Raw genomic sequence first — 26,865 nt, 5'->3', positions numbered from 1 at the left:
AGATGATGACCATTAAGGATACTGACAGGCTGTCCCTGTGTAAGTACCACTTACTACCCTTTGTTACTTACTGTCCAGCTCTTTATGGAAAACTCTGTTTTTCAGAGTCTTGGATGCCATGTTGAATAAAAGGAAATAAAGAGGGAAATAATAGTGAAGATAATAAAAGAGGGAAAAAATGCTATGAGTTCTTATTGCCCAGGGAGGTAAACCAGAAAACATTAATCCCTAAAGGCATATGTTAAATTGTAGCTTCTTAAAAAGATGGTTTGGGGAGCATGAAATGTGAAAGTCGTTTTATCTGTGGCATAAAGCAGTCCAGGGCTGGTCAGTGTAGATGCCCTTCAAGAAAGAGTTACATTTATTTCTGTAGCTAAATAGCTGAAAGCTGATGGCCTAGGAGGGGGTAAAGCTGCTGCTCTCCTCCAGGTATTCATAAGTCCCACTGAAATTAATGACAACAGAGCAAGTATGGCTCATGCAAACTATACCAAGGGTCTCCACCCAAAGTCAGAAAAGCTTAATCCAAATTTTACATTCACTGGCTTGATCTTCAGATCCTTTCATAACTGAAACACCTACTTTTATTTGCTAGAATGCCATTTAAATGAAATTTTTTTCTAACCAGTAGAACTTCCTTTTTTTTTTTTTTTCACCTTCAGCCATATACTTATTTCTACGTACACACTGCTTAACTACTGCATGGCCCTAGTACTTACCCCATATGAATCTTTGGCAGCTTGAATGACTTGGCATATGCAAAAAAATATACCTACCTGCCTTTGCAAAAATCCTGCTTCTAATCCAGACTCCCATAAACTGTGCCTCAAAATAAACTGATTAATAATTTGAATCACTGTTTTAATTATGACCTAATACAGCAAATGGAAATTCCTAACTTGGATCATTTATTGTTTTCCATTTCCACGGTTTTTTACCTCATAGAAAGATTTGGATTCTTATTGATTAGTAATGTAGTGCTCATTTGCAGCAGAACATAGCCTTTGTATTACATTGGGTCTTCTTTTTGCTAATCAGTAAGACACCTTCTTTTCATACACAGTCATTTAACATGGCATGTATTTATTCAGATTTCTAATGCCTGTATTTTATTCTAGAAAAAAAGTAGCTGCTATTAAGAGTCAATTTATTTTTGATTCCTGATTAGTGTTAAGCTATGCTTACATGCCAACTGGAATTCAAATATATTAAAAACATTCAGAATATTAAAGTAGTGCTTTACCAGCTGAATAAAATCAGTTTGAATACCCAGCAATAGGAATAAAAAGGCTTTTCAAAATAAAATTCCCATTTATAATGTCACCTTGTCTTTGTGAGCTGGATGATTGTTCCTGGGCATTCCATCCTTCACAATGTTGTAAAAGTAATGTTATTCTGAAACTGGAGGGAATTAAGGTTTTCAGCTCCTTAGCATCTCAGCTGTAAAATACCTCTACATGTGCCCTGTTTACAGCTTCTAGGCTCTGTTTCAGATGCAGGAGTGAACCTCATATCAGTATTGCTGGTGAAGACATGAAAGCACAGTTTAGAAACTCAGCGTTTGCAGTTTGTGATTTACACCTATACTGCTGCGATCAGAGGCCACCCCACAGATTTACTTGGCACAGAAGTCCTGTCTGCTCATTAATTTGTTTAACATCACCTTTCCTCCTAGGATCATTCCTAGCAGTTATTCAGCACTTAGACACTTTCTTTTTGCAGGTGCCTCCTTTGAGTCATGATAAAACTGGCAGATAAAAAGCTCTGCATTGCCTCCCAACCTGACAAAGAAAGATGACCTCCAAAGAACAGCTGCAAGGTACACAGGTGAAACTGCATCTCCACCTCTGAGAATTCTCTAAGAAAGTTCTGAGAATACTTTCCCCTTCTTATAGCAGGCAAGGCTCTTTCACAAACAGGAACAGTGCCAGTGATAGACTGTGATTTGTTTAGACCAGTAACAAAGATTATATCACAATTTTTTTGTAGGAAATTATAGTTTACAAAATGAGATTTTATTATAATTTATATTGTTAATTGCAGCTTTTTACTGGCAGGGCTGTTTCATGCCACAGAAATGCTATCTTTTGTGACAGCATTTCTCTTCTCAATCAGACTTCTTGAAAGCTTGCACACAAAACACTTGCCATCATCTACAAGCAGAAAGATTGGCAAGAGAGTGTTCTGTGTGAGAGTGACTTAATTGAGGAGTTGGCACCTCACCCTGAACTGAAATAGCTTCAAGAGCATACTGCAAATATTTTCCTATTACCCAGACCTCTCAGTGGGCAGGGACTTGGCAGGAAGCTCAGGTCTGTATGAAATGTAGGTTCTGTGATCTGCTTAGCTAAGATCTAACCACCATATGTACATATTTTACTGGCAGCTGCTGATGGCCCTGCTGGACATCTGCTAGGTTTGTCAGATGACTTTTGCAAACAAACCAAGGATACCTGTAACTTCCAGACTGGTGCCTCTTTCTGGGTAGAAACAAAGATTTCCCACAACAGAGGAGCTCTCCTTTCTCTTGAAGGGGCTGATGCTATCAAATAACAAGCATACTCCCTGCACTTGAAAAAATGGTCCATGTACCCCTGACCCAAAACCAGCACTTGCCAGAGACCCTAGTGTATTCCTACTGTAACTGCAATGAATGGACTGTGATATTGGAGATTGCTTTATGGCTGTGATAGCAATGCTGATGATGCATTGGAAATAGATCACACTGGTAAAATACGATCTCTTTGTTGTGGCTGATAGATACCTTACAGAAAAAAGCAAGGTTTCCATATGTTGACCTCAGAATGTTTAAAATATGTATTAAAATAAGTGGGTGCTGGTTTAACTCTGGCCTCATAGACTTGGCCAGAGAGGAGTAGCAAATGGTTCCAACCATAGCTGAGCTGCAGAAAGTGACGCATGTATTTCACTGGCTTATACAAATGGGACTGGGAGTTCCTAATGCTTTCTTTAATGCACCCCAGAACTGCCACAGCAATCACATAATCCAAACTGTAACAGCAGCTGAGTATTTTTTAAACAAAAATATTTTGAGAGATAATTCTACAAAGAATACAGCAATGGTAACTAGTACATAGGACACTATGAATAGGCCCAAATGCCTTTTTTGTCAGATTAGATATGGTGGTGTACAATCATTTGTATTCCCAGCCCAGTACTCCTCATTAGTACTACACTTAACTGGCTTTTCAAAGCACTAAACACTAAACTGTTTTTAGCACAACAGCTCACTTCATTACTTGGTGTTCAATGTGATGGCATGTGCCTGGAGCACAGTAAAACCATCTCCATGCTACTTCATAAGTACAAGCTGCCAAAGCTGATTTTGGACCCAAATGCCATGACCTTGGTGAAGTCACTTGCAGCAGCTCCACCGAGGAGACAGAGCTGCTCCAGTGCTTCATTTTAGGCTAATTCACATGCAATGGGATATTCAGCCTTGAGATGGGCACTGCTGCTTATCTGCACGAAAGTGCATTTCAGAACTGTTCTCAAAAGTTAAGAATGATACTGTTGTGAACCTTTGTCCAGACATAATATTCTAAAAAATTAAACTCAGATTGAAGATTTAACAAATCACTGTATGGATGCATATGCCTTCTATTGCTCAGTGCTGACAAACAGCAGGACAGTCACCAGCATCATCAAGGGCAAATGGCCTGAAGTTGCACCAAGGGAGGTTCAGGCTGGGTATGAGGAAAACTGTCTTCACAGAAAGCATTTTTAAGCATTAGAACAGCCTGCCCAGGGAAGTTGTGGAGTCACACTCCCGGGAAGTGTTCAAAAGCAGACCTAGTGCTTTATTATATGGTTTAGTGGGCATGGTGGTATTTGATCAAAGTTTGGACTTGAAGACCTTGAGGATTTTTCCATCCCTAACTGTTCTACAATTATTTTGCATTCTTGCAAGAAAATTCCAAACCCAAGGAAGAAATTTGTCATGCTGATCAAGAATTAAAGGGAAACAGACTCCAACAGTTTGACAGCACCAACAGTAAAAACAATTGCCAGACACTAGAGCTACCATATGTGGTTTGTGTTATGTTTGGAGAAACTGTATCAGAGAAACAGCTACTTCACAGCTTTGGTTGCACGTTCTGTTAGCACTTTGCAGTCTTCTAAAATTCTTGCTAGAGAATAAAAGTATTCAATTCATAGCTACCCAACAAAAAGCAGATGAGGTATCTCTCACTGTTCGCAGCATAATGCCGCTGTAACATTTTACTGTCAGAATCTAAAACCACCTACTCATTCCCACACAAGAAATCAAAAACAAACCAACTCATCCCACATACTAACAAAGCCTACAGAAGAAAAACTTAACTGCATATTCCCAAAGACACACAGGCATTAACCAGATGTCATGGAGAACTGGATGGCCAAATATCCTTGAGGGCTTAGACCACTAAGCCCTGCTCTTGAGGATTCAGCCCCATTTCAAAGGGGTCTATGGGTTGTTTTCTAAAAGATGCCTTGATTATAAAAGGTGTTTATGCTGTTCCCAGACAGCATCCTGCCTAGGAACAGCCAGAAAATACAGAATTGATTTTATCTGCTTCTCCACTGTCTTCTATCCTATCTGCCTGGCAGAACTAGGGTGCAAGCAAAAATTCCCAGCTGACATGGTTAGACAAACATGCCACAATGCTTCAGAAACATGCCTGTTAAGCTGCCTTTTTGGAATTCATGGCTCACCAGAAAAACAGCAAGGCAATTATGTGCCCATACCCAAGAGTCACTAGCTGGAATTTGGTTAAGTGGACTACAATGAAATATGGATATGTGGTTGTGGAGAGTCATTCTCCTCCAGAACTGCCCCTTTCCTCCACAGAAATGTTTCTATATCCTGGAATTAGGACTCTGTAATACATAGAAATGTTATGGAGCCTTCTGCAGAATCCAAAGAAGAGGACAAACCTGTATTTGTTTAGCCCTCACAAAACATTTTTAATCCTTTTCCTTAACCTAAAGCAATTTTCTAGAACAACTTGGGAGAAGGGTTGAATGATACACTGTATCACACAGTGAAGTACCATGCAATGTATATAAGTACTGCATGTTCAGCCTATTTTGATGTATCAAAAATGTTCAGTCAAGAGTTAACAGGCTGCCTCATTCCTCCAGTGACGACTATTTATCACTAGCTAGAAATTGCAGCTTAGAAGCAGTTTCCCACTTTTTGAAGGGAATACAGAAACAACAAGGTAATACAAAAAATCAGCTTCTATTGTATCATTATATACCCACTAATGGCAAACAGCATTTTTACTAAATTTTTTTTCTGGAAAGAAACCTGCAGTAATAGTAAATCAGATGGTGATGGTATATAAAAAATACCACTTGCTCTGATATGCCACATTTTGTACCTTACACTGTGCAGTACCTTATTACACAGCTTGATGCGAGCACCCGTTCTCAATGAAATAAATGTAATGGGCATTAACTCCCTAACTACCCTTACATATTTTCACCTCTAAACAAAACGAGGATCAATAATTGGGAGAAAGAGATACTATACTGCATCAAGAAGTGTGACAAAATCTGACTGTTAATTTGAATTTGAATCAAAATTTTATCTTCTATAGATCGTGGGTTTTTTTTTCCTATCAGATTATTGATTTATTCAAACTAGTTTTACCAGTTTTATGAATACAGCATTTTTCAAATGCAAACGTACTTTCAGATATTGTTGTTCTTCAAAGCACTGTAATCCTATTGACCCGTTATCTTGACATACGACCTACAACAAGCTGGATATGCCTTAATCTTTGGCAGAACTGGGATAGTATATCATAGCCCATACTTGTTCAAGTAAGAACAAATTGAACTGACAGTTTTATGAATGAAATATTCAATAAATATCAAAATTCCTATCTAACTTTAATCAATGCTGAAAGCTGACCAATTATACAGAGGAAATGTTTACACAAACAAAACAGCTGCATAGCTCAAAGTATTAAGTACTGGTATGAAACTTACAAACACACACACACACACACAAAATGTTATGGAAAATTGTTTGAATGGACCTTGAGGGGAAAAAAAAAAATCTCATATGAAAACTCTGTTGTATTGGTTTCTCAAACTAATTCCTTCACTGAAACACTTCTTGTGTCAAGCTCCTGTCTTAGTGTACCCTGGTCATACAGGTACCAAAGGATTGCACATGGAAAGGGCACACAGAGACAAGGCATCTCCCAGCAATCTACATATGCCACAGCTCTTTTCAGTGAATTCCAACCCCAACCTGACACCAACTTCCTCATCAGCCTTGGACAAATCAGGTGAGTGATTTTTATTTATCCACTGGTGTGGGATTGTAAGGGAAAATGAATGCTTACTGAGTGCTCAGTGACAGAAGTGTGCACTTGTGTTCCATACACTTTTACTGGTCCTAGTCCTACCATTCTGTCCCTAAGTCCAAATGGTGACATTTTCATTACAAATATAAAGGCAGGAATAAAGTCAGGGCATATGGCACTTCATAGCTGAACAGTGTTTATAGAATTGCATTTCACTGCAATTGAAATTGCAGCATGTGACAAGCACACTTGCCAAAACCTGGCTAACTTATATATTCACCTCTAAAGAATCTTCATGACCTTGCCATATACAGTCTTATACTGGAAAGGATTTGAAACTTCTAATTATTCGCTTAAGTAAGCTTAAACTTGAAAATAAATGTTCATGGCCCCCAGCTGTTTCTGAAAAAAACAAACCAAAACACAACACAATCTTCAGAAATATTTCATAGAATAAAAAAGCACGGAGATTGCAAGCAGTTTATTTGCATGATCATTTGTTTTTAATTCAGCTAAGATAAATAATTTTTAAAGTTTTCTCTTTTATAATGAATGTGACAGTCTTTAAAAACTTTTTTTTCTTTTTAATTTATGTATCATAATACCGGGTCATCTATTTTTTCCTCAGTGCAACTATCAGTACTGCACTTACTCAAAGTTCACCAGTAACAAATGCTTGTCTGTTACTCTGGAAATGTGGATTCCATTAAAAAAAAGGGGGGGGGAGGGGGAAGGTTGTGAATATTAGCAACAACTTGAGAAATAAATTGCATTTGCTGTTGTCTACAAAGTTTTCCTAGAAGCTTCAAAGATTCACTCACAGTTCACTGTTTGTAATGTTTCAGAATTTGCCACAAAAATTAAATTTGAATACTTTGACTTCTAGAGCCTGAATTCTGCTGCCCTCACTAGCAGACACTTTTTTCTTTAGCTACCACCAGGAATTTCTCTGCCCAGTGCCTCCACAACAGCACTGCAGGATGCCTCATGGACTGTGTATATGACGCCCCCTTTGTTGTCTCCAGGGCAGTCCTACCAAATGTATGTAAATCCATACTGACCTACTTACCTGTCCACTATTTCTAAGCTAGGCTGGGAAATGTGCCAGTTTGGTGAGGTTCTGCATTCATATTTCACATATTCTGCTGATAAGGCAGCAATTACTGTTACTAATATCTCACAATTCAAACAAGAATCTATTTTAAAGTAGAGCAACTCAGTCACAGCTTCAGGCTCACTTCAAACTGAGGCTGACACCACTGCATAAACAAAATATGCCTGATCTTTCAAAGACTTCTTTGGAACTCTAATAACAAACAAACCAAACCAAACCAATCTGAAAATCAGTAGAATAACTGTTCCCTTATATCAGTTTTTTTTTTTTTACATCCCATCCTTTAGGAAACAATGCTTTTGAAAGCCATAAAATGAAGGCTATTCATCACTGAAATGTCATGTCATCACATTTTCAAAAGCCTCCCACAGAAAGACAATGTAAGATGTCAGAGTAAAGTCTTTGCTTAATGCAATTAGCATTCAAATATTTTAATCAATAAAATATGACAATTAGACTGGGCTAGAAGCCAACTCCTGAGAGCCACACCTTTTTCACACATATTCTTATTTGCACTGCTGTGTTACTGAACAGTAGTAAACATATCAAAACAGTAAATATCCATGATACAATTTGGGAGCTGCATCAACTTAAAATCTTTACCTTCTATGGCAGCAAAAGGAGCAACCAAAAATCAAGTAATGATTTCCTGGAGACTGGGCTGGTTATGATATGTTTAAGCTCCATATGACCCATTTAGCCAGTAGAAAATGGTAAATGAGAGTTCTATGTGTTTTCATGTGACCTGAAACAGTTAACAATACTGATATTGAATCATCAGCACAGTGATGACACAGAAAACAAACCCTCCTCAACATTTGTTTTCCCAATGGCGCTTGGCAGACGAGCACACGGCAAGTGCATTTGCTGAAGTGCTGATGCCTAATGAGTCACTAACATTGCTAAGTTCATTTTGCATCTTTTAGTACAGAGAGAGAGACAGAAAGGAAGGAGTAGTTTTGAGAAGTTTTCTACTAGAAAGCCAGTCTGAAAATGGCTGCCTAGTTAGACATTTATTTGGTCATTGAGTCACCGGTGCCTGAAAAATCTACTTGCTGTTTATCACAAATGTTTATCACAAATGGCATCAAGGCAAAAAATCAAATGTCAGTAGTGCCTTCCTGAACCATGTAACAAAGTAACCTTTTACTAGAAATAACCCACATAGAGAATACTTCACCCATCTCTTTCTTCAGTTGCTTGGCAAGATTTCAGATTCTTCCAGGTTCCTCGAACACAGCTTTTTCTGTTGCCTTTAAGTACAAGAAGTAAGCACTCCCTGTCAACAGAGAACTTGCATTTTCTGCATTAGCCAGACACGATGAACACACATTCTGCAAGTGAACTATGGCCCCTCCCATAAAAGTTGATAAAAAACCAGTTCCTAATGAATTTCAGATGACAACTTTGTCCATAAAAGCACACATCTGGGAGGAAGACAAGCAGTTCAAAAACAATTGGTCTTCATATGAGGCACAGCTATAATCCCCATGAAAAGAAACACTGGGGTCTGTTATTTGTAAGGACTGCCATCAGGCTTTCTCATACTGTCCAACCAGTTCTGTTGATTAGGAGAGCAAAAATACTTTAGCTTAATAGCAAACCCAAACTGTGATGCAGCAATGTTTTCATTCTCTCACAATATTCAGAGAGAGTTTTCCTGTCACCACTATTCCCTTTTGCACCTGGTCACATTTATTTTCTAAACCAGTGATCTAGTGAGAAACTCATAAGCAAAGGAGGTATGTTCATGTTCCCATGCTGAACCAGTGCTCATTGAATAGACAGTTCTATTAAGCAACTGGTAGGTCAGTGCCTAAAACCACTTGGATTCTTCAACAGCCAAAGCAAATGACAGGAAAAGGCACACCTTTAGGCTGAATATGCTTACACGAAATCAGCAAGCCCAGTTCCAAGCCAAGAAAAGCAATGATTTGTCAAGGGGAATTCTAAAGACTTTGGTAGCTCCAGAATTTTATTCACAGCACAGAAGCCCTATCATAAACTAAACTTTTTCATTATAGATGTAAACAGCTCTTGGTTATCATCCTTCAATGAATAATTAATCTCTCACGCTGGGGAAACTTGTGCATCTATGGAACTTAGAGCTTCTTATTAGGAAAATAAAGCAACATGGTTCATTGCACTGCTTTGAACAGCCATGTTTCAACTTTTGCATATAGCTTTAATGACCACTGATAATACAAAGACACCAGCCATTCTTGCCCAGGACGGTGGGGAGACTGGCAGAGGGTCATGGCCTGAGCATCTCCAAGTGGAGCAGAACTGGAAGACTTGTACAATCTGAGGCACTGCAGAGAGATGGGCTGATGATAGGAGTGATGCCAGAACAAGCAGGTGCAACAGACTTACCATTTGAAACCTGCACATCTCTTATTTTGCCAAAAAAAAAAAAAAAAAGGAAGATTTTGGTGCAAGTCTGTGCCATTTTCAAGAAGAACAATGCTAAGTGGTCACGATGTCCTTGTAAAGAAAAACAAAGTCTTTCTGGTTATTACTCTGTTGATGAAGGAACAGAATGAGCCAAAGAGGGAAAAAAACACCACCACATTTCTACAAGAAAACAACTAAAACAGTCTTAATGCTTTGGAACAGTATTACCAAATAATCATTCTTGGATGGACCTTTCTCCAGCTTCTGCAGCAGGAAGAGCAGGGTTAAAAAAATAAAATAACATGGGAATGAATGTGACAATATCCTGACACAACAAGGACCCTTCAACAGTTCCTGTGTAATTTTCAGCTGATTGGCTTCTCCAGTCACAGTACATTATGTAGCTAATCTGTTCTCTTCATATTCTGCACCAAAATGTTGCTTACACTTAGCTCAGTAATAGTTCTGGCCAATGAACACACAAAGGAACAGCAAAGACAGTATATACTAAGAATTCAGCAGTACCGAGGAAAATTCTAATCCTACTAAATTTGGCAGCACAAATCTCTTATGTAACCTGTGATTTAGAGGACAGGCTGATCATCCAGGAATATTACTGTGCTCTTCTCAGTACATTAAACAAAATTGGCAATTTTTCATTACAAATTTTGTTTTTTCACTGCGTAATGTCTCAGGAAAGACATCCCATGCTTACAAAACATTTTTAGCATCCACAATATGTTTTTATATATGACAATTCAATTAAATGGAGGACATATATAAGTTTAATAGCTACCCTTAAGTGCTTCTCTGCCAAGGCTACCTTGAACTGTGGTACATCTCTGAGGTTCACAAGATGGATGGCTTGTGTTCTAAATTTAAAGCAGTGAGACTTCAAAATAATGCTTGGAAAATGAGCTTTTCTGAAAGTTGAGTCTTATATCAGCAAAGTTTACAGATCTCTGGAACTGATACTGTCATGAAGCTGAGGAGCTTTGAGAGCTACAGATGAAAGATCCTGAGCATGTAGAAAACACCAGAAAAACAGAAGTTTGTATCTACCATTAAAAAAACCCCACCAAATCAAAACCTGTCCTTTTACAACAAAAACAGATTCTAACATGCAAAAGCAGCTGTCCAGTAATACGACACAAATGTAAAAAAGCTCAATTCACAAAATAATTATGAACCAAGCATCACATTATTTAAATTCCTGTTGTTCTTCAATCTTCAATATCTCCTTCAAAAGGAGGAATTAATTCAATGCCAATATTTATAGAGTGCAATAAACACTCAACTCATGCCAATTCATTCAAGACGATGTCATGCTTTTGAAATACAGATACTGGCCAGTTTTAGGAAAAGAAGTTTTATTCACAGAATAGCAAAAATCAATATATCCTATAGCACATATCCATAAAGGGTGAAGAATTCAGGGATTATTGGAGAACCTGCCACCTGAAATTGTCACACACACTGCTGACAAGATTTGCTGTGAAACTTGAAGCCAATTACAGACATTTTCTTCTCACCCATGTAAAGGATGTGTCATAGAGATATACACCAATATGGGAATTCCTTGATGTGTTTGGAAACAAGTGGCCAGCACCAAGTTACCACCAGCTAGCTAATCCATTTACCTAAATGCAGTTGTTACAGTAGGAGAAGCTTTTGCAATAAAAAGCAGCAGCATTCCTCTCTTCTTTGGGGAGGCCCAGCTCATTCCACTATCCTGACAATGCTTCTCAGCAAATACAAAATGCCAAAAATAGTTAGCACTTTAGCAACTGCAGGAAGCCAACACATTTGAACGAGAAACTTTGATGATAAATGCTCAAAAATTGATAGATAAGGATGCCAGGAAATGTCAGATAATCCCCTTTAGAGGGCTACTCGCAGCACAACTACTGCATGGCAGGAACAAAGCAAAGAGGATACCTATAAGCCCAGTGTTCTTCATTTTGCCCCACAGAAAGAATAGCAATTTTTTCAGTTTCCATTAGTCATTTAGTTTCCTCTGTAATAATATGAGAACAAAAGGAAATCCAAACCAGAATCTGTTCATAGGGAAATTCCTATGAATTGACAGTTTTTCTGTTACAGTTGAAAGACATTTGCAGAAGCATGAAATTGCCAAGAAGAGGTTACAGGGGAGTAAACACCTAAATAGGTCTAGTAAAAACTTCACCATGCATTAAGAATTAATAATTCTTTGCCCTAAATTAAGAATTAATTAAAAATTAACCATGAATTAAGAATGAATAATCCTTTTTCTTAAAATACATGCAAAAGGGAGTGATCATTATGCTCCATAACATAAACTGCTTTCATATGTAGAAACTAAGCAAAAGACAAAACAACTGCAGAGCCACAGTCAGCCTCTCATGCTCAGAGACTGACCCCTTGTATCAAACCAGAGCTGAAAAGCAGGCAGCCTGCTTCGATCCTTTGAATTTGACACATATCTAAGCAATTACAGCATAGAAATCAAACCAAGTATTTAAAAGACAGACTAACTTAGAAAACTATGAGACTGAGATATTTAGAAATTGATGCTCATTATTTTATTGCCTTGGGCCACCTGATACCATATGTAAAGTCTCAGTCCTAATGCCTGCGTGGTTTTGGATGGGGTGGAGATCGTTTCCTTCACTTTTAGTGGGTGTTCTGGATTCTGGATTTCTCTGTGTCCTGGATTTGTGCTGAACATAGAGTTGATAATACAGAGATGTTTTTGTTATTGCTGAGCAGGGCTTACACAGAGCCAAGGCCTTTTCTGCCTTTTGCAATGCCACCATGGGAAGCAAGTTGGGGCTGTCTGGGAGACTGGGAAAAGACACAGCCAGAACAGGTGACCCCAGCTGACCAAAGGGATATTCCAGACCATATGACACCATGCTCAGTGTATAAAGTGGGAGGAAGAGGAGGAAGGGGAGACATTCTGAGTGATCAGTTTGTCTTCCCAAGAAACCGTAACAGGGGATGGCGCCCTGCTCTCCTCAAGATGGCTGAACACCTGTGTGTCCATGGGAAGTAGTGAATTAATTCTGTGTTTTGTTTTCCCCATTAAACTGTCTTTATCCCACATTTTCAGGCTTTTACCCTTCCAATTCTCTCCCCAGTCCTGATGATGGGGGAGTGAGGGAGCAGCTCTGTGGGGCTTGGTTGTTGGCAGGCTAAACCACAACAATGCCAAAGAAAGAACTGGCAGGGCAACACACCAGATTTCACTAGCTTATCAATCTGTGATTTAACCAACCATACTGTAGGCAGAAACAAAATACAAGAGGACAATTGCATTAAAATCTGAAGAGTAAGGTCATAATAGTTTGGGATGAGAATGATTATAAATACTTACAGGCCATACAACTAAAAGATACTTTAATGAGGAGATGCAAGTTCATATTTAATCTACAAACCATTACAAGCAGAAGACTTGTGATAGGGGGGAAAAAAAGTATTCATCTCAAAGATCTGTGTTCTAATGGTAATCTAGTTTTAACCTACCCACTAGCATCTTCTCCATCCCTTTGAACTCTAACAGTTGCTGAAAGCCATTATCTTTAAATACCAGTTAATACTAGTGCTAAAACAACTATAATCAAATATTATGTACATTTTAGGCAAGCAGTCTGTCTTTACCTCTCATTCCAAGTACTATCTTCCAAAAAGTATTATTCACAAATCATTTTAGAAAAAAGTTACTGTACAAAGACACAGAAGGTAAAGTTCATAAAAAGACTAGTCAGTACAATTAGACAGAAGTTTGCTTGTAGTTCTTCGTATCCAAGACCTTCTTGCCACACATTGAGCAGATGCCTATAAGCACAAAAAAAGTGTGTAAATTATTCTGAAGTTATTAAAATATTTTCTCAAAAACACAGTTACTATGTTTTTGTAAGTGTCTTTTTCAAGAAATTGTTCAAATGAGCTCTTATTAGCAATCTATCTGTTCTCAGACACGTTCTCAACAGATACTACAAACTTAAAAGTAATATTGTAATTCCCAATACAAATTAATGCATGCAGCGTGTGTGAGATTCTTCCACTGAAGCAAATAAGCTCTATTTTGAGAGCATTATCACTCACAATACTGCTGGAAGCCTCTACAATTTGCTGGAATGCCTGAAGAGAGCCAGGAAAGGCTCATTTCTGACCAAAAGGTAAAAATGGTGTACTGTTAGTCCTTTTAAGTCATGTACACAAACAAGGCCTGAGATGGACAGACAGTAGCAGGACTAAGAAAATACAGTCACCAACAAACTGACTGCTAAATGGGGATTCACAGGTGGGGTGCTTCAGAGAACTGAGAAAGTTTAGAACATGTTTTGATAAAATTAAGGTTTTTATAGAGCAGGAGTGAAAAGCAATGAACACCAAGAATACCTGAGAGTTGAAGTGATGAACACTGATGTCCCAAAGGACTTTGTCCTAAACTCTAAGAGTGTCAAGTCAAAAGACCAGAGCACCAAAATGCACACAAGTTTGGCAGAGGGGAGGGTTGTCTCAATCTTTTCCTCTCCTTTCAAAGCAAAAAGGTGCTAAATCTTTTATCTGGTAGAACACACCTCAATTTACACAAACATTCACCTGCAGACAAAAAATGTCAAGTGGCATCCACTCCTGCTTTCTCCAAATTGTGTGGTTTCATATACTGACATCATAAGTGGACACGTATCTAGCAGTCCATCAGGGAAGAGAACAGCAGGGAACATGGCACATGATTTACTCTAGAGACCAAAACTCAGCCCACTAAATATTGACTTCAGGTCTAAACTGAGAATTAATTAACTTGAGATTGCCTCTCAATTTCAGAGATATCCAAAAGCTGAAGTACTGAACTGTATGACTGCATTTGCTTCAACAAGTATGCCCTAATGACATATTTGATGGTCAGAGCTAGAACCTTAGGAAGTTGTTAATTTTATGAAGATAACAGGTTCAGCCTGGAAAGGTACACAAACAGACAAAGATCAAATCCTGAAGCTCACCCAAACCAGATATAAATCTAAGAAGGAGTACAAGGTTCTACTGAATGGGGTTCAGGCAGCTGTCTGAACCTAGCAAGCAACATTCCTACAGCAAGATGCTAAACCACTGACTCAGCGACACAGCACATATTTATTAAACAATTAATGTCATAAACAACGCTTACTAGTGGTTAGCTGTAGCTCTACACCTAAAAATCAGTTCATCTCATGTGCTGCAAGAACTCTTTGGCACTAAATCATGTAACTGACTTCATTATGCTTTTTTCCATCCATGAGTTTTAGATTTAGCTATTATAAAAATGGGAGAGAAGGGACCAGAAAAGGAACTGCAACAAGCAACTGAGTTTTAGAAGACCTGGGGTTTTTTGGGATTTTGAGGACAATCATAACTTGTTAGATGACAGTTCTCTATGCAATTGCCAAGATTAAGTTTCCAAATGTACTGGTTCGGACACCACAAACATTCTATAAGAAGTAGAATTACAGAATGACAATGGTTTAAAAGAATCTCCTTCAGTCTCTAGTCCTGCCCCACTCAAAACAGCCAACTTGGATAAGGCTGGCTCAGGACTGTTCCAGCCATTCTCTGAATACCTGCTGTAAAGATTCCACAACCTCTGATGGTACCTGCTACTAGAGTATTTGATCACTCCCAAACTGAAAAATTGCTTTCCTTGCATGTAATTAGAATTTCCCATATTCTAACCTGTTATTTCTTTAATTATAACTATTTCTTATTCTATTACTGTGTACCTAAGAGTCTGACACCATGTTCCCTGTGCCTGCCTATCAGTGGCTGAAGATAGCAATTAAATCTCATCTTAACCTCCTTTTCATAAATACAAATTCAAGTGTTGTACCTCCTCTCTTGTTCCAAGCCAAACTGCAGTATTTTGGCACTCAGTGAAACTCACCTTTTTTATAGGCACATCCTTGACAGTAGTGGGACCCTGGCTGGTGGACAGAACTCTTACAAATCCGACATATTGCAAATTTGTTCTTTCCATAAGGATCAAACCTGGGAAAAAGGTTGAAATTAAGTCTTTTTTCTGCCTCATCCTAAAAAGTCTAAGTCAGAGGGTGCAGTCAGAAACTCCAGCAGAAACTGCAATTTAGAAATGGGACATACAATAATTATTTCTAATAGGCTACATAAAGTATGCAGAAAAGCTGCCACTTTCCCCATCAAGAGACGTTTCTTCCATCACAGACAACAACTTAATGAAAGCAGAACTAAAAATGTTTATTTTTATTAAGATACTACATGACTTACAACTTAAACACCTTCCAGCAGCATCTTGCCCCCCTGCAAATAGAAACTCTTGCACAAATGAAGGAAATGCTCAAGAGATTATCCTGGCAAGATTAGCATAGAAAATAAGTATTCTCAGCCTCTCTCCTAAAAAAGCATCAAATCCTAGCAATTCCAGTGAGAACTGCAGTAAAATACTCTATGACTGAGCAGAAAGCACCCATGAAATATGTATGGACATATTTTTACCAACAAATCAAATACCATAATCCCTGCAACTTTAATTTATTAAGTGTATTTTGGACAAGTCTGGAGTAGTTGCCCAGCTACACAGGAAACAGGTCTCAGTTAATTTGCTAACTGATGTTCTTAGTCAAAATCAGTATTAAGTACTAACCTTGCCTTCTTTGAGGTCAATGCCTTGTTTTCATTTAATTTACGACCACCGCTTTCTACAACAAAAAAAAAAAAAAAGAAAAATCAATATCCCTGTTCCCAGCATATTTTAAAATTTCCCCATTCCAAGCATATCTTAAAAATCTTCATTTACAATTTTTACACACGTATGCAAATAAAGTCACAAAGAGAGATAAAATATTCAGCACAGCATTAGGGGACAGGGTAACAGAACACTTTGAGCTCCACTTAAATATTCTATGTATTGTCCTCCCATACAAGAAGGGAAAAAAAACCAAAATCAGACAAATTCAATACCGAAGAGCTCTGGACAAATAAATTCCCAGTGCATTAAATCAGCATGGAAGGGAAAGTACATGACTTAATATTTAACCTGATTAGTAATATAAAGTTTTGGACTTAAGAAGGTAACATAGCTCAGGTGCCCAACTGGCTTTATAATACCCCAAAACCAAGCTGCTAAACCTTGCTGAGGCTACCTGTAGTGTTTCTTGCACCATCTTTCCATGTATCAGGAGTGATCACTGTTCCAAGCTTCTTCTCGCCTACATGAGGAAACATTACAAAGGAAAAAACCTCAGAATCACAGAGTCAATTAGGCTGGAAAAGCCCTCTGAATTCATCGAGTCCAGCCTGTGACTGATCACCACCACATAACCAGACCTTGGCACCGAGTGCCATGTCCAGTCTTTCCTTAAGCACCTTCAGGGACAGTGAGTCCACCACCTTCCTGGGTAGCTCATTCCAATGTCTAATCTCCATGATTAGGAAGAAATTCTTCCAAATGTCCACCCTAAACGTCCCCTGGCCCAGTTTAAGATGATGTCCTCTTGTCCTGCAGATTGTTGCCTGGCAGAAGAGGCCAATCAATCCCATGGCTACAACCTCCTTTCAGGGAGCTGAAGAAGGTGATAAGGCCATCCCTGAGCCTCCTCCTCTCCAGACTAAACAACCCCACCACCCTGGGCAGCTTCTCATCAGACCTTGTGCTCCAGACCCTCCACCAGCACTGCTGCCCTTCTACGAACCGCTCTGCCACCTCAGTGGTTTTTTTTGTAGCGAGGGGCCCAGAACTGAACACGGCACTCGAGAGGCGGCCTCACCAGCGCCGAGAACAGCAGGGAAATCCCTTCCCCGGTCCTGCTGCTCACGCTACTGCTGATACAGGACAGAATCATTTAAACTATGCACACCACCACGCTCCACAGGCGGAGAATGACAGCTCACGCAAGGGAGAACGACAGCTCACACAGGGCCCTGCCGGGAACCGCCAGCCGCGGCCCACACTGAGCAACCCGGGACCCGCGGCTGCTGCTCCGCTCAGGGCAGCCCCGGATCCCCGCGGGCAGAGCAGGGTCCGGCGGGTCGGGGAGGGCGCCCCGCAGCCCCGTACTCACACTTGTCGCACACCATGGCGACCCCTCCACAGCCGCCGCCGCTTCCGGCACCGCCCCGGAAGTGCCGCCGGCCGGGCCCCGCCGCTTTCCGCTGCCGGGCGGCGCCGCGCGCTCCGCGGTAAGGGGCGCGAGCGGCGCGCGCGGCGTTTGGTTTTTTTGAACAAACGCTGGTTCCTGCCCCAAAATCCTCCCCTTCGGCCCGCCTGGGCCCGGAGCTCTGCGCTGCGCCTCGCCGCCGGGGAAGATGCCGCCCTGCGGCGCTGCTGCGGCGTGTCGGTGACGGGGCGGGCCTCGGTGTGTTGCAGGTGCCGCCGCCCGGACGCCATGAGGGAGGCGGAGATCAGGAGGCTCCTGGCCGCCAACCTGCTCTGCGCCCTGGCCATCGTCCTGGCCGCCGTGGCACCGGCTTTCTTCCTGGACGGGTTCAGCGTCCTGGGAACGCACCTCACGTGGCTGTGTGTCTGTTCTGTTTGTGTTGCTACCCTTAATATAGTCTTGCACTTAGTCCTTAAACCAAATCAGTCTCCTAAGAGACGTTCCTTTGCTCACAAGGTAAGATTTTTTTTTTTTTTGAATTCTTAAGTGGTTACCAGTCAATACAGAGGGGAAGCAAATTCTCTGAAATAATCAAATGAGAAAGAAGACAATTTTTGATGGTGAACTCTCACTTTCCGTTAGTGAGTTGAGTGTAGCACCTCTTGAAACAAATTTTGCAGTATTTTCATGATGTTAAACTTTCTCTACCTGTAAATAACCTGTGCAGGTGAGTGATTCCATGCTTTCCTGTTTCTTGTCAGTGCAATGTTTGTAGTCCCAAGAAATCAAAATTAATGCAAAATTAAATGGCACAGAACTACTTTTGTTGTCCAGGCCTGGCTTATTTTCTTGTTAAGTGGATATAGCAGGAAAAATAAGTCATCACACGTTTCTCGTGTGTAGTTGTAAGTTTATAACAACTTTAAAAGGAAAAAAAATTTTTTTCGGAATCTGACACATAAAAGAGATGCTATGCTACATTTCAACAACTAAAAAAAAAAATCATATGCAAAAGTATTAAAATGTCTGCATTTCCTTGTGTGATGAAATTGGCATACACAGGAATCGAAAGTTGGGGGAAACTTTTTGTAGTTCCAGTTTGTAACATGGAGCATTAAGGATATGAATCCTAATGAAATATTTTGGAGCAGCACACGACTTGCCCAGCAGTGGGGGAATACCCCAGAGTTTTGAAGTCGGAGATAGTCTTGTGCTCCTGACTTGCTGGGCCAGGCAAGATGTAGTGCTCTGAGGTGGTTCTTAAACGTTGAAGTAATCATCCCTGCCAGCATATCTTTGTGTGCAAAGCCTCTGTCTAGCTCTGCTGACTGAGGAGGGTGTGAAATGCACAAAACCATGATGGAAAGCAAGTATTTTAACCGTCTGTGATTTAAAAATGAAGCACGCTTCGTGTTCTAGGTGAGATTTCATCCCAGGAAATAAATATAGAAAGGAATAAATATAGAAAAATAAGGGTTCAAGGCAAGTTACGGATTTTGCATTGGTGACCTGATCAGAACAGACCTTACCAGAACTGTTTATCAAGTGGTTTTGCTTCTACATGATATAGTGAGTACCCAGAAACTGTTGTTTAAGTTCATAGAAAATTGTGTGTTTTGCAGATTTAGAGAAAGTTATGGATATTTCTCAAATACATTCAGAATTTAAGATGCCAAGTTCAAAATGTAGTTTTAGTTAATGTAATTTTGATTCTTTATGTCGCAGAGTTTTTTATATTGTATATTTTCTTGCTTTTAATTTTTTTTCACTTTTTGTGAGAGTTGCCTTTTAATTAATGGATATGACAGTCAGATGTAAAACAGAAGTGTAAAAATGTCCAATAAGTGTAAAAAACAAAAGTGTAAAAATGTCCAATAAGTGTAAAAATGTCCAAGATAACTTCTGGTTATCTTGTAATTTCTGGTTCTATTTTTTGTATGTTTGCCCTGTTTAATGAGATGCACAAAAAAAATTGTAGGTGGAGTGTGATGTTTTTTAATTAATTATTTAAAGTATTAGTATATGGAAAACTGTTTTGAAATATGCCATGCTATTATATTGTGCTGCAGCTGAAATTAAAGAAGTATTCAGAGTGCAATACTCTTGATAAGATATAGACTGTGTGTGTTACTTATGTTCTGTTATGAAGCATTGTTCTGATATTTCATTGCTCTTTTTTAGATATCCAGATTTCTAAAATGCTGTATATACTTTTTCATGTCTTGCATACTATTTCATGCGATTATTGTTCTTTATGGAGCACCTCTCATAGAGTAAGTCAGAAGACTCTCTCTTTCTCTAAATGTTCTAAGGGGCAGCTGTCCTTGCAGATGTTGGTATAAGTACTTGTGTGTTTTCTGGTACACTGGAAGTTAAGGGATAAGCTCCTAGCTGGGGAAAGAAAGGTGGCTGTTTCAGCTTTCTCTTGGTTTTGGGTTGGTTTTTGTTTTGTTTGTTTGCTTGTCCAGTTGTGTTCTTTTGGAAGCCAGCTCTTAAATGAGACTTCTGTAAATAAAATTGTAACGCTGTTACAAACAACTCTGTTACTTTAATTTTTATGTTAAGATATGGGCACAAACATTTTTTGGAGCTTCGTTTAGTCATTTTCTCTATAAGATTCTAAACCACACATCTTGCCTATCTTTCATCCTTTTGATATTAGTGTTTTAACTTTCATAAAAGTTTAAAGAAAGAAGTGTGAAGCAACATGGGTTTTGAGAGATACACTAAGCTGCTGACTAACAATAGTTTCATGCAGTTTGGTTTCATGGTTGCTGTCACAATGGGAAAAATAAATGGAATAATGAAGTAAGTATCCAAGCATGCTTCAATTTAGAACTAATGATCTATGTGAAGTACACTTGTGGTTTTTTAAAAATGTTACAGGTCTCAGGCATTTCAAAACATTAGTACATCTCACTCTTGAGATAACAGCAGAAATCTTTTCAGCTTCCTTTACTATACTACAGAGTAAGAATAAAATATTTTATTCTTTTATATGAGGTTTAAGAAAGCACACATGCTTTCACAAGTTGAGTTATAGGGGCTTTTTTCTTCCTAAATCTTGGAACTTTTCGAACATTAGCAACCACCTCACTTAATTTTGTAATGTTCTTTTTCTTTTTTGTAGGTTAGTGACTGAGACATTTTTGTTTGCAGTTCTTCTGTCCACATTTACTACTTTACAATGCTTGTGTTTGCTGGGACCAAACGTACAGGCATGGATACGGGTATTTAGTAAAAATGGGTAAGTCCTAATCTAAAGTTTCTGATACTTCTCTGAATAGAAATGGAGAATTGGTGTAAAAAATATATATAATTGAATTTTTGTAAAGAAAAGGAAACTTCCTGAATGGTGGGTGGTTTTTGTATTTGTGATTACAGACATACGAAAGCTTTTCTGACAAAGAAAGACACTGATTCAGAAAAATGGCTTTTTATTTTTGGTGTTCACATGCTAAATCTAACTTTATATGTGTTTGAAGGAAGTAAAGTTTCCAGCACATATTCTACTGAAGTAAAGACATTGTGCAGTTCTATATGATGGTTGTCAAATAAAGGGGAGACCTGACACTGAGCTGTGCATGGAGAATCTTGCACATGATCCAGTAGTACCTTCGTAAATACAACTTTTAAAGTAGGAATAGGAACTCAAAACAAGCACTGTTTTGAACTTGAATATAATGTTGAAAATTAAACATGACTTACTGTGTTCTTAATTATGTAGTATTAAACCATACTCTTTTTTCAGTTTTAAAGAAAGCTGTTTTGAGTGTCAGAGTTTTCAAGCATTAATTTTTTCAGGAGTATGTTTAAAGTAGAACAAGCCTTCTAACTGCATTTTCACCTCCAGTGGCAGCCATGGTATTAGCATGTATCAAGGATAATGTATTTTTCAGATTTCTTCTGCCTTTTTTCATTCCATAAATAATAGCATGGTGAAAGACTGGGACACTGAAACATAAAGAGGCTTCACATATGCTTGAGATTCAATGGGGTTTTAGTGTTCATTCCCTTTTAGTAGTTCATGGTGTGAAGTCTCATCTCAGAAGAGAGTGAAAGGTTGTATTACACTGCTGACCTATGGAATTATTTTTGGCTTGCACTCCTTTAGAGGAGGAGACTTTAATAATACTTTCAGGTAAATTTTGGTTATCTCAGTTCTCAACTTACTGAAAAATGTCTTGAATCCTTACTCAAGTCATATACACTTGGTTTTTTTTCAGTAGAAGTGTAAATATACTGTAATAAAAGCAAGGAGTTGTTTAGACAAAATAAATCATTGCTGATTCACTTGCTTATCTTTGGGGGTTTTGCATCTGGAAATAACAGCTGAATTGAAGTAACAGATGTATGACAATATCAGTTTGCCTTTGTGCCAGGTAGATTTTGAATGCCTGTTGATTTCTTGCTTTCCTAGTCTGGATCTTAATATAATTTCAGTACAACCATTTCATAGGAAACAGTTGTCTTGTTTTGACACTTTTGCTGTGAGGACTTGTTAGTACTTCTTACTAGTGAGCCATGTGACATTATGTGGGAAAAATGTTTATTATTAATGATGTTTGTTTACACTTTGAGTGAATATAGACTACAAAGAAATACTGTAGCAGGTTTCTTTATGGATAGTAGCAAACTGCTAATTTAAAAATAATCCTGTGTTTTTTCATTTGACGTCATGGAATTGGAACGTCTTAGGTCTGGGCACGAGATGAGTGTAGACATGATACATTAAAAGGTTGTCTCTTAACCATGTGGAATGAGGTGGGATGGTTAAATGGAAGAAAAGGATGGCTAGGTAAAATCAACGGGGCTGCTTTCCTTGAAAGCAGAGTTTACAGAATTGAATTGCACTGGAACAGTTAGTTGAAAGTCTGATTAAGTGTATAGCTTAGTATGAAAAAAAAATTGTTTTTAAGTACCTGAGTGCAATTTAGACTTAAGTAACTTTAAGCCTCTGTGCACACAGAATGTGTGAGAAAAGTAAGTCTGTGTAGTCTACATCACAAACCCTTCCATTCTTAGTTAGCTATAAATAGGGCCCTTTTCACTAATTCTGCATTTGGAAAGGGGTGGGCCCATGCCAGCATCTCTGGGCTCTACTCTGACATCTGGAGTTGTGACTGATGTCAGTGTCGTGACACTGATCATATGCTGTCATGTGCTGCTGTCAGCAGTTAGCTACAGAAAGGGTTATCAGCATTAATGGCAGCATGTGGCTGTTATTTAAATTGTGTTTCAGTAACTTAGCTGGAATAGCCTCCTGCATAAAAGTCTTTAAGAAATCAGTTTTCAATTGCCATTTTTTTCTACCTCTCTCTCCTTTTGGAGACTGTTTATTTAAAATCACTGCTCTGAGAAAGTGTGTTGAAATTTCTGGTAATAAGGTGTTACCAGGGTAGAAAAGAGATTTTATTTGGATATTGCAAAAAAATAGTAAAAACCCATGATGTTAGGGCTCCTTCCTGTTTTCATTATGCCTATTTTATTACTTTGTTTGTGAGCTGCATGCTCTTACAGACTTGAAATGTTCTTTGTAAATGTAGGCATCATCACACACCAAGGGCTGCTTAGTATTTAGTCCTGCAGTCCCTCTGCAGCCAAGAATTCAAAATCTCCATATGAAGGAGCTGTCTCAGTAGATTATTTTATGTCAGCTAACCTCTTAATTCAAGCACTATTTAAAGCTGACTTGAATGTATTATATTATTTAAAGGGGTTAAATAATTACTTTAGCCTTTCTGCCACTAGTGTTTATTTATTATCTTAAACATTGCTACTTTTGTCTGCAGGATTATCTTAGTTTAAATGAAAGAAATGTGGAAAATGCAAAGTTTATAAACATTGCTGCAATTGTTAGTCTTATGCAGGAGTTTATGTGGTGGTTTAAAGAATACCTTCAAAAATCCCAGTAAGCGTCAGTCATTCCAAGAAGAAAAGTACTTAAGTAATGACTTACTTAAAAAAGTAATTGCTCCTTCAGGATAATGCTGGAGGACAAGTCAGGTTGTCTTTGGGTAGCCAGTCCATGCTGCAGAGGGGTTCAATTAGCAGCTGAAATAGTTGCCAAACTGCCAGTGGCTGTTTTTCACTTGGGCACCGTGCCTTGCTAATTCTGTTGTTTTGCATTTGGACTCAGTCTGATTCCTCCATATGGTACAGCAGTCTCTGGTGAATCTGCCACACACACAAGATGTCTTGTGAGGTATAACTGTACCTCAGTCAGTCCTTGGTGTGTTCTGTTGTCTCTTTTGCTGCTTTAAGGATGTAGTGAATGTTCTTTTCCTTGTTCTGCTGACAGATCTCTGCTCAGTTATTCAGCTTCTGAAAATAATTCAAAAGAATTTTCTGTGTACAGACTCCTAAACAGTTTTCCAGTTACATCAGGACTTTTCAAGAAAAAGACTCTCAAACTGGTAGAATTGTGAACTGGAGTATTTTAAGTTAAAGGGGTTTATTGTAGGAGAAACAGTTCTGCTCAAAATGTCAACCTTGCACTGTCAGTACTGTAGTCTGCAAGACATTTTTTTCTGCAAATATTAAAAAGTGTTTGCTTTAAACTTGTGAGCTGTTTGGTCAATAGCAAGTACAGCAGTGTGTACTCAGAAGTAAAGAAATTTTATTCTCTTCAAAACCAAGTGTTCATGACATGCAACCTAAACAGCACATGATTAAGTGCTGTTCATGATTAAGCACATGATTAAGTGCAAAGTTCAGTTTACTGTGCATCTAGTCTCCGAGCCATAAAAATGCTTATATTTTTGCTCTGTTAGCTGAAGCTAGCTGTACATTTATAATCTGTGATGTAGCAAACTTTAAACCCAGATCTCTTACTGTACTGATGTGGAACAGTGACTCTAGCATAGTTCTCCTGTATTGAAACTGTGCCTTACTGCCTTCTGAACTTCTGTTGCTCGTTTCTTAATTGGTACCAAGTACCCAAATGTTCTTGGCCTGAGCAAAGCAGAGCGATCAGTTGGTACACTGATGGTAGTAAGTGCTCATCTGTTAAACAGAAATCCAGCTTTTCAAAAACTTTTGAAATCAGTAGTGACAGGAGGCTATAAACTGAGAACTGAAGTAATTTGACATCACTTGCAATGTGTGCCCTGACTGGTAGTGTAAGAGTTCTTTAGTGTGCAAAAAATTTATCCTGCAGCCAGTGTGCTTGAACTTGGATGCACTGCTACCAAAAGGCTCCAGTGTGCAGTTACATTTGCTTGCAATGTTTATTTTCAGTTGATGGAAACTTGTGTTGAAATATTCTCATAGTGGACTTCTATGTTAAATTTTGAATTGTTGTAGTCATCAAATATGTCTATACCACAGAATACTTTGTGACTGTGCTTGTGCTTTTCTGTACAGTCCCACAGTACACTTTCATGTCTGCTTCTCCCTGCAATGCACACAGTTATTGAGATAGATTTATTTGCTCAGTCCAGCAGTGTTTCAAGGTAACATAAATTAGCTCTTGCAGTAAACATCTCAAGGAAAAAAAAAATCCTGAAAGTGTGGTATAAAAAGATTGTAATTGTAGCTAAATTATGCACCTTAGATTTTACTTCTAGTTTGCATGTTTTAGGAGAAACCTCCATGCTATTTATCAAATATGTGAATTTTTATGTCTGTTTGTAACCTCAAAAATTTTGGGAGAAATCTGATCTAACTCTCTGCTGTGGTAAATTCTGCTGTTGTTGAAAACTTATAACACACTTTTCACAGAGCTATGTCCATATGGGAAAGCAGTCTACAGATTACTTCTGTGTGTAGTATACTTGGAGCTTGGTTTGGAGCATTTCCTATTCCTCTTGACTGGGATCGGCCTTGGCAGGTTAGTATGTACACCCTTACCATAAACGTACAAAATACTAATTTTCTGGAGATGCACACTACACAAAATTGCTCTGAAGCTGTTCAGGTGTATTGTACTTTTTATGCCAGACTTGTAAAAACTCATTGACAACCTCTGTGCTTAGGGTGTAAGGAAGTAAAATGCATTATTTTTACTTCCAGTTTAAATAGGTTCTTTAATACCTGTGAGTGTCTGTTGCATGCAAATTTTATAATGGAATAGAGCTCTTAATGATTTGGATAAGAAGAAGCTAGACAAGCTGGAGAAGAAATGTGAAATGATGAAGATGGTTTCAAGTTTGCCTTCAGTCTAGTAGCTTTTATTGTTCACAGGTAGGGAAAGAAAAATGCTTTCCTTGTGTTTTAGCTCCCCTCTGTCTTCCATAAAAGCACTTAACAGAAAGTGTTTTAAATGGATTTAGATCAGTTTGTACAAACGGTATAGCCAAAGCACTGTACTAAACACTTCTGATTTCAAAGGAAGGCAAACATTAGCTTTTTAGTTGAACAAGAAAAAATGTGAAGCTGGCATTGCAGATTCTATCTTTATGAATTCCAATGTTTATGCTAATTTCTTACTCTGTTTTTTTGGCATGGAGAAGTGATTCAATTAAACGTAACTAAAGTCTGCAATTGCCATAAAATGATGGCACTAGTAACAGCTTCTTCCTACATGTGCTCAGTGTTTCATAACTTTGTCTGGATACCAAATTCATACACTCTTAGCTGAGTAGTGTCTACCAGGCCTGTCCTTAAGCAGATGGTTTCAGGGGTTTCTTCCAGAAATCAGTGTAAAAGGCAGCACATTTTCCTCTCTGATATTTTGGAGATGCTGTGGCTTACAGCTGCACTTAAAATTTGTCTTCTGTAAATAGCTCACAGCCTGCTTTTATGCCATTAGTCTTTCATTGCAGTAGTGTAATTAGACATTAGAATTTGTATTTCAAAAATAATGGAGAAGTAGGTTAATATTGTAAGCAAAACATTTTCTTCCCTGAAAACGCTTGGTTTTTTCTTGCAAGATGTTTCACCATCAATCTGGCATAGGTATGTGTTGACACTTATTAATTGCTGACATGAATGTAACCCA

General features: G+C 38.6%; 2 protein-coding genes across 3 annotated transcripts in view; one reads left to right on the top strand and one right to left on the bottom strand.

Moving 5' to 3' along the window:
• Positions 1 to 13,195: 13,195 nt before the first annotated feature.
• On the bottom strand, positions 13,196 to 18,001 carry CRIPT (CXXC repeat containing interactor of PDZ3 domain). The gene is made up of 5 exons (XM_041413589.1): positions 17,889 to 18,001; positions 16,971 to 17,036; positions 16,472 to 16,526; positions 15,737 to 15,840; positions 13,196 to 13,650 (listed from the first exon to the last, which is right to left on the bottom strand). Exons 1-5 carry the CDS (start codon positions 17,902 to 17,904, stop codon positions 13,586 to 13,588), a joined length of 306 nt encoding a protein of 101 aa, XP_041269523.1. The 5' UTR covers positions 17,905 to 18,001; the 3' UTR covers positions 13,196 to 13,585.
• PIGF (phosphatidylinositol glycan anchor biosynthesis class F) overlaps positions 17,966 to 26,865 on the top strand; it is an 18,924-nt gene continuing 10,024 nt past the window's right edge. The window contains exons 1-5 of one of the 2 annotated variants that reach the window (XM_041413585.1): positions 17,966 to 18,006; positions 18,194 to 18,440; positions 20,106 to 20,197; positions 21,055 to 21,171; positions 25,647 to 25,755. In XM_041413585.1, coding sequence (XP_041269519.1) covers positions 18,213 to 18,440; positions 20,106 to 20,197; positions 21,055 to 21,171; positions 25,647 to 25,755 — 546 coding nt within the window. In that variant the 5' untranslated portion in view covers positions 17,966 to 18,006; positions 18,194 to 18,212. The other variant, XM_041413584.1, reaches the window with a different exon arrangement.

Source organism: Onychostruthus taczanowskii, unplaced genomic scaffold (genome assembly GCF_017590055.1).
Source record: "Onychostruthus taczanowskii isolate IOZ18803 unplaced genomic scaffold, ASM1759005v1 scaffold42, whole genome shotgun sequence".
Classification (NCBI taxonomy): Eukaryota; Metazoa; Chordata; class Aves; order Passeriformes; family Passeridae; genus Onychostruthus; species Onychostruthus taczanowskii.
Note: the sequence above shows the minus strand (reverse complement) of the source record. Positions and strands in the feature narration are given on the sequence as shown.

What these genes read in the sequence shown, in the direction of transcription:
- CRIPT (XM_041413589.1), bottom strand. An exon ending in TTGACCTCAAAGAAGGCAAG is followed by an intron (nt 15,841 to 16,471) that starts GTTAGTACTTAA and finishes CCTTTTTCCCAG; the next exon opens with GTTTGATCCTTATGGAAAGA. An exon ending in AGGATGTGCCTATAAAAAAG is followed by an intron (nt 13,651 to 15,736) that starts GTGAGTTTCACT and finishes TTGTGCTTATAG; the next exon opens with GCATCTGCTCAATGTGTGGC.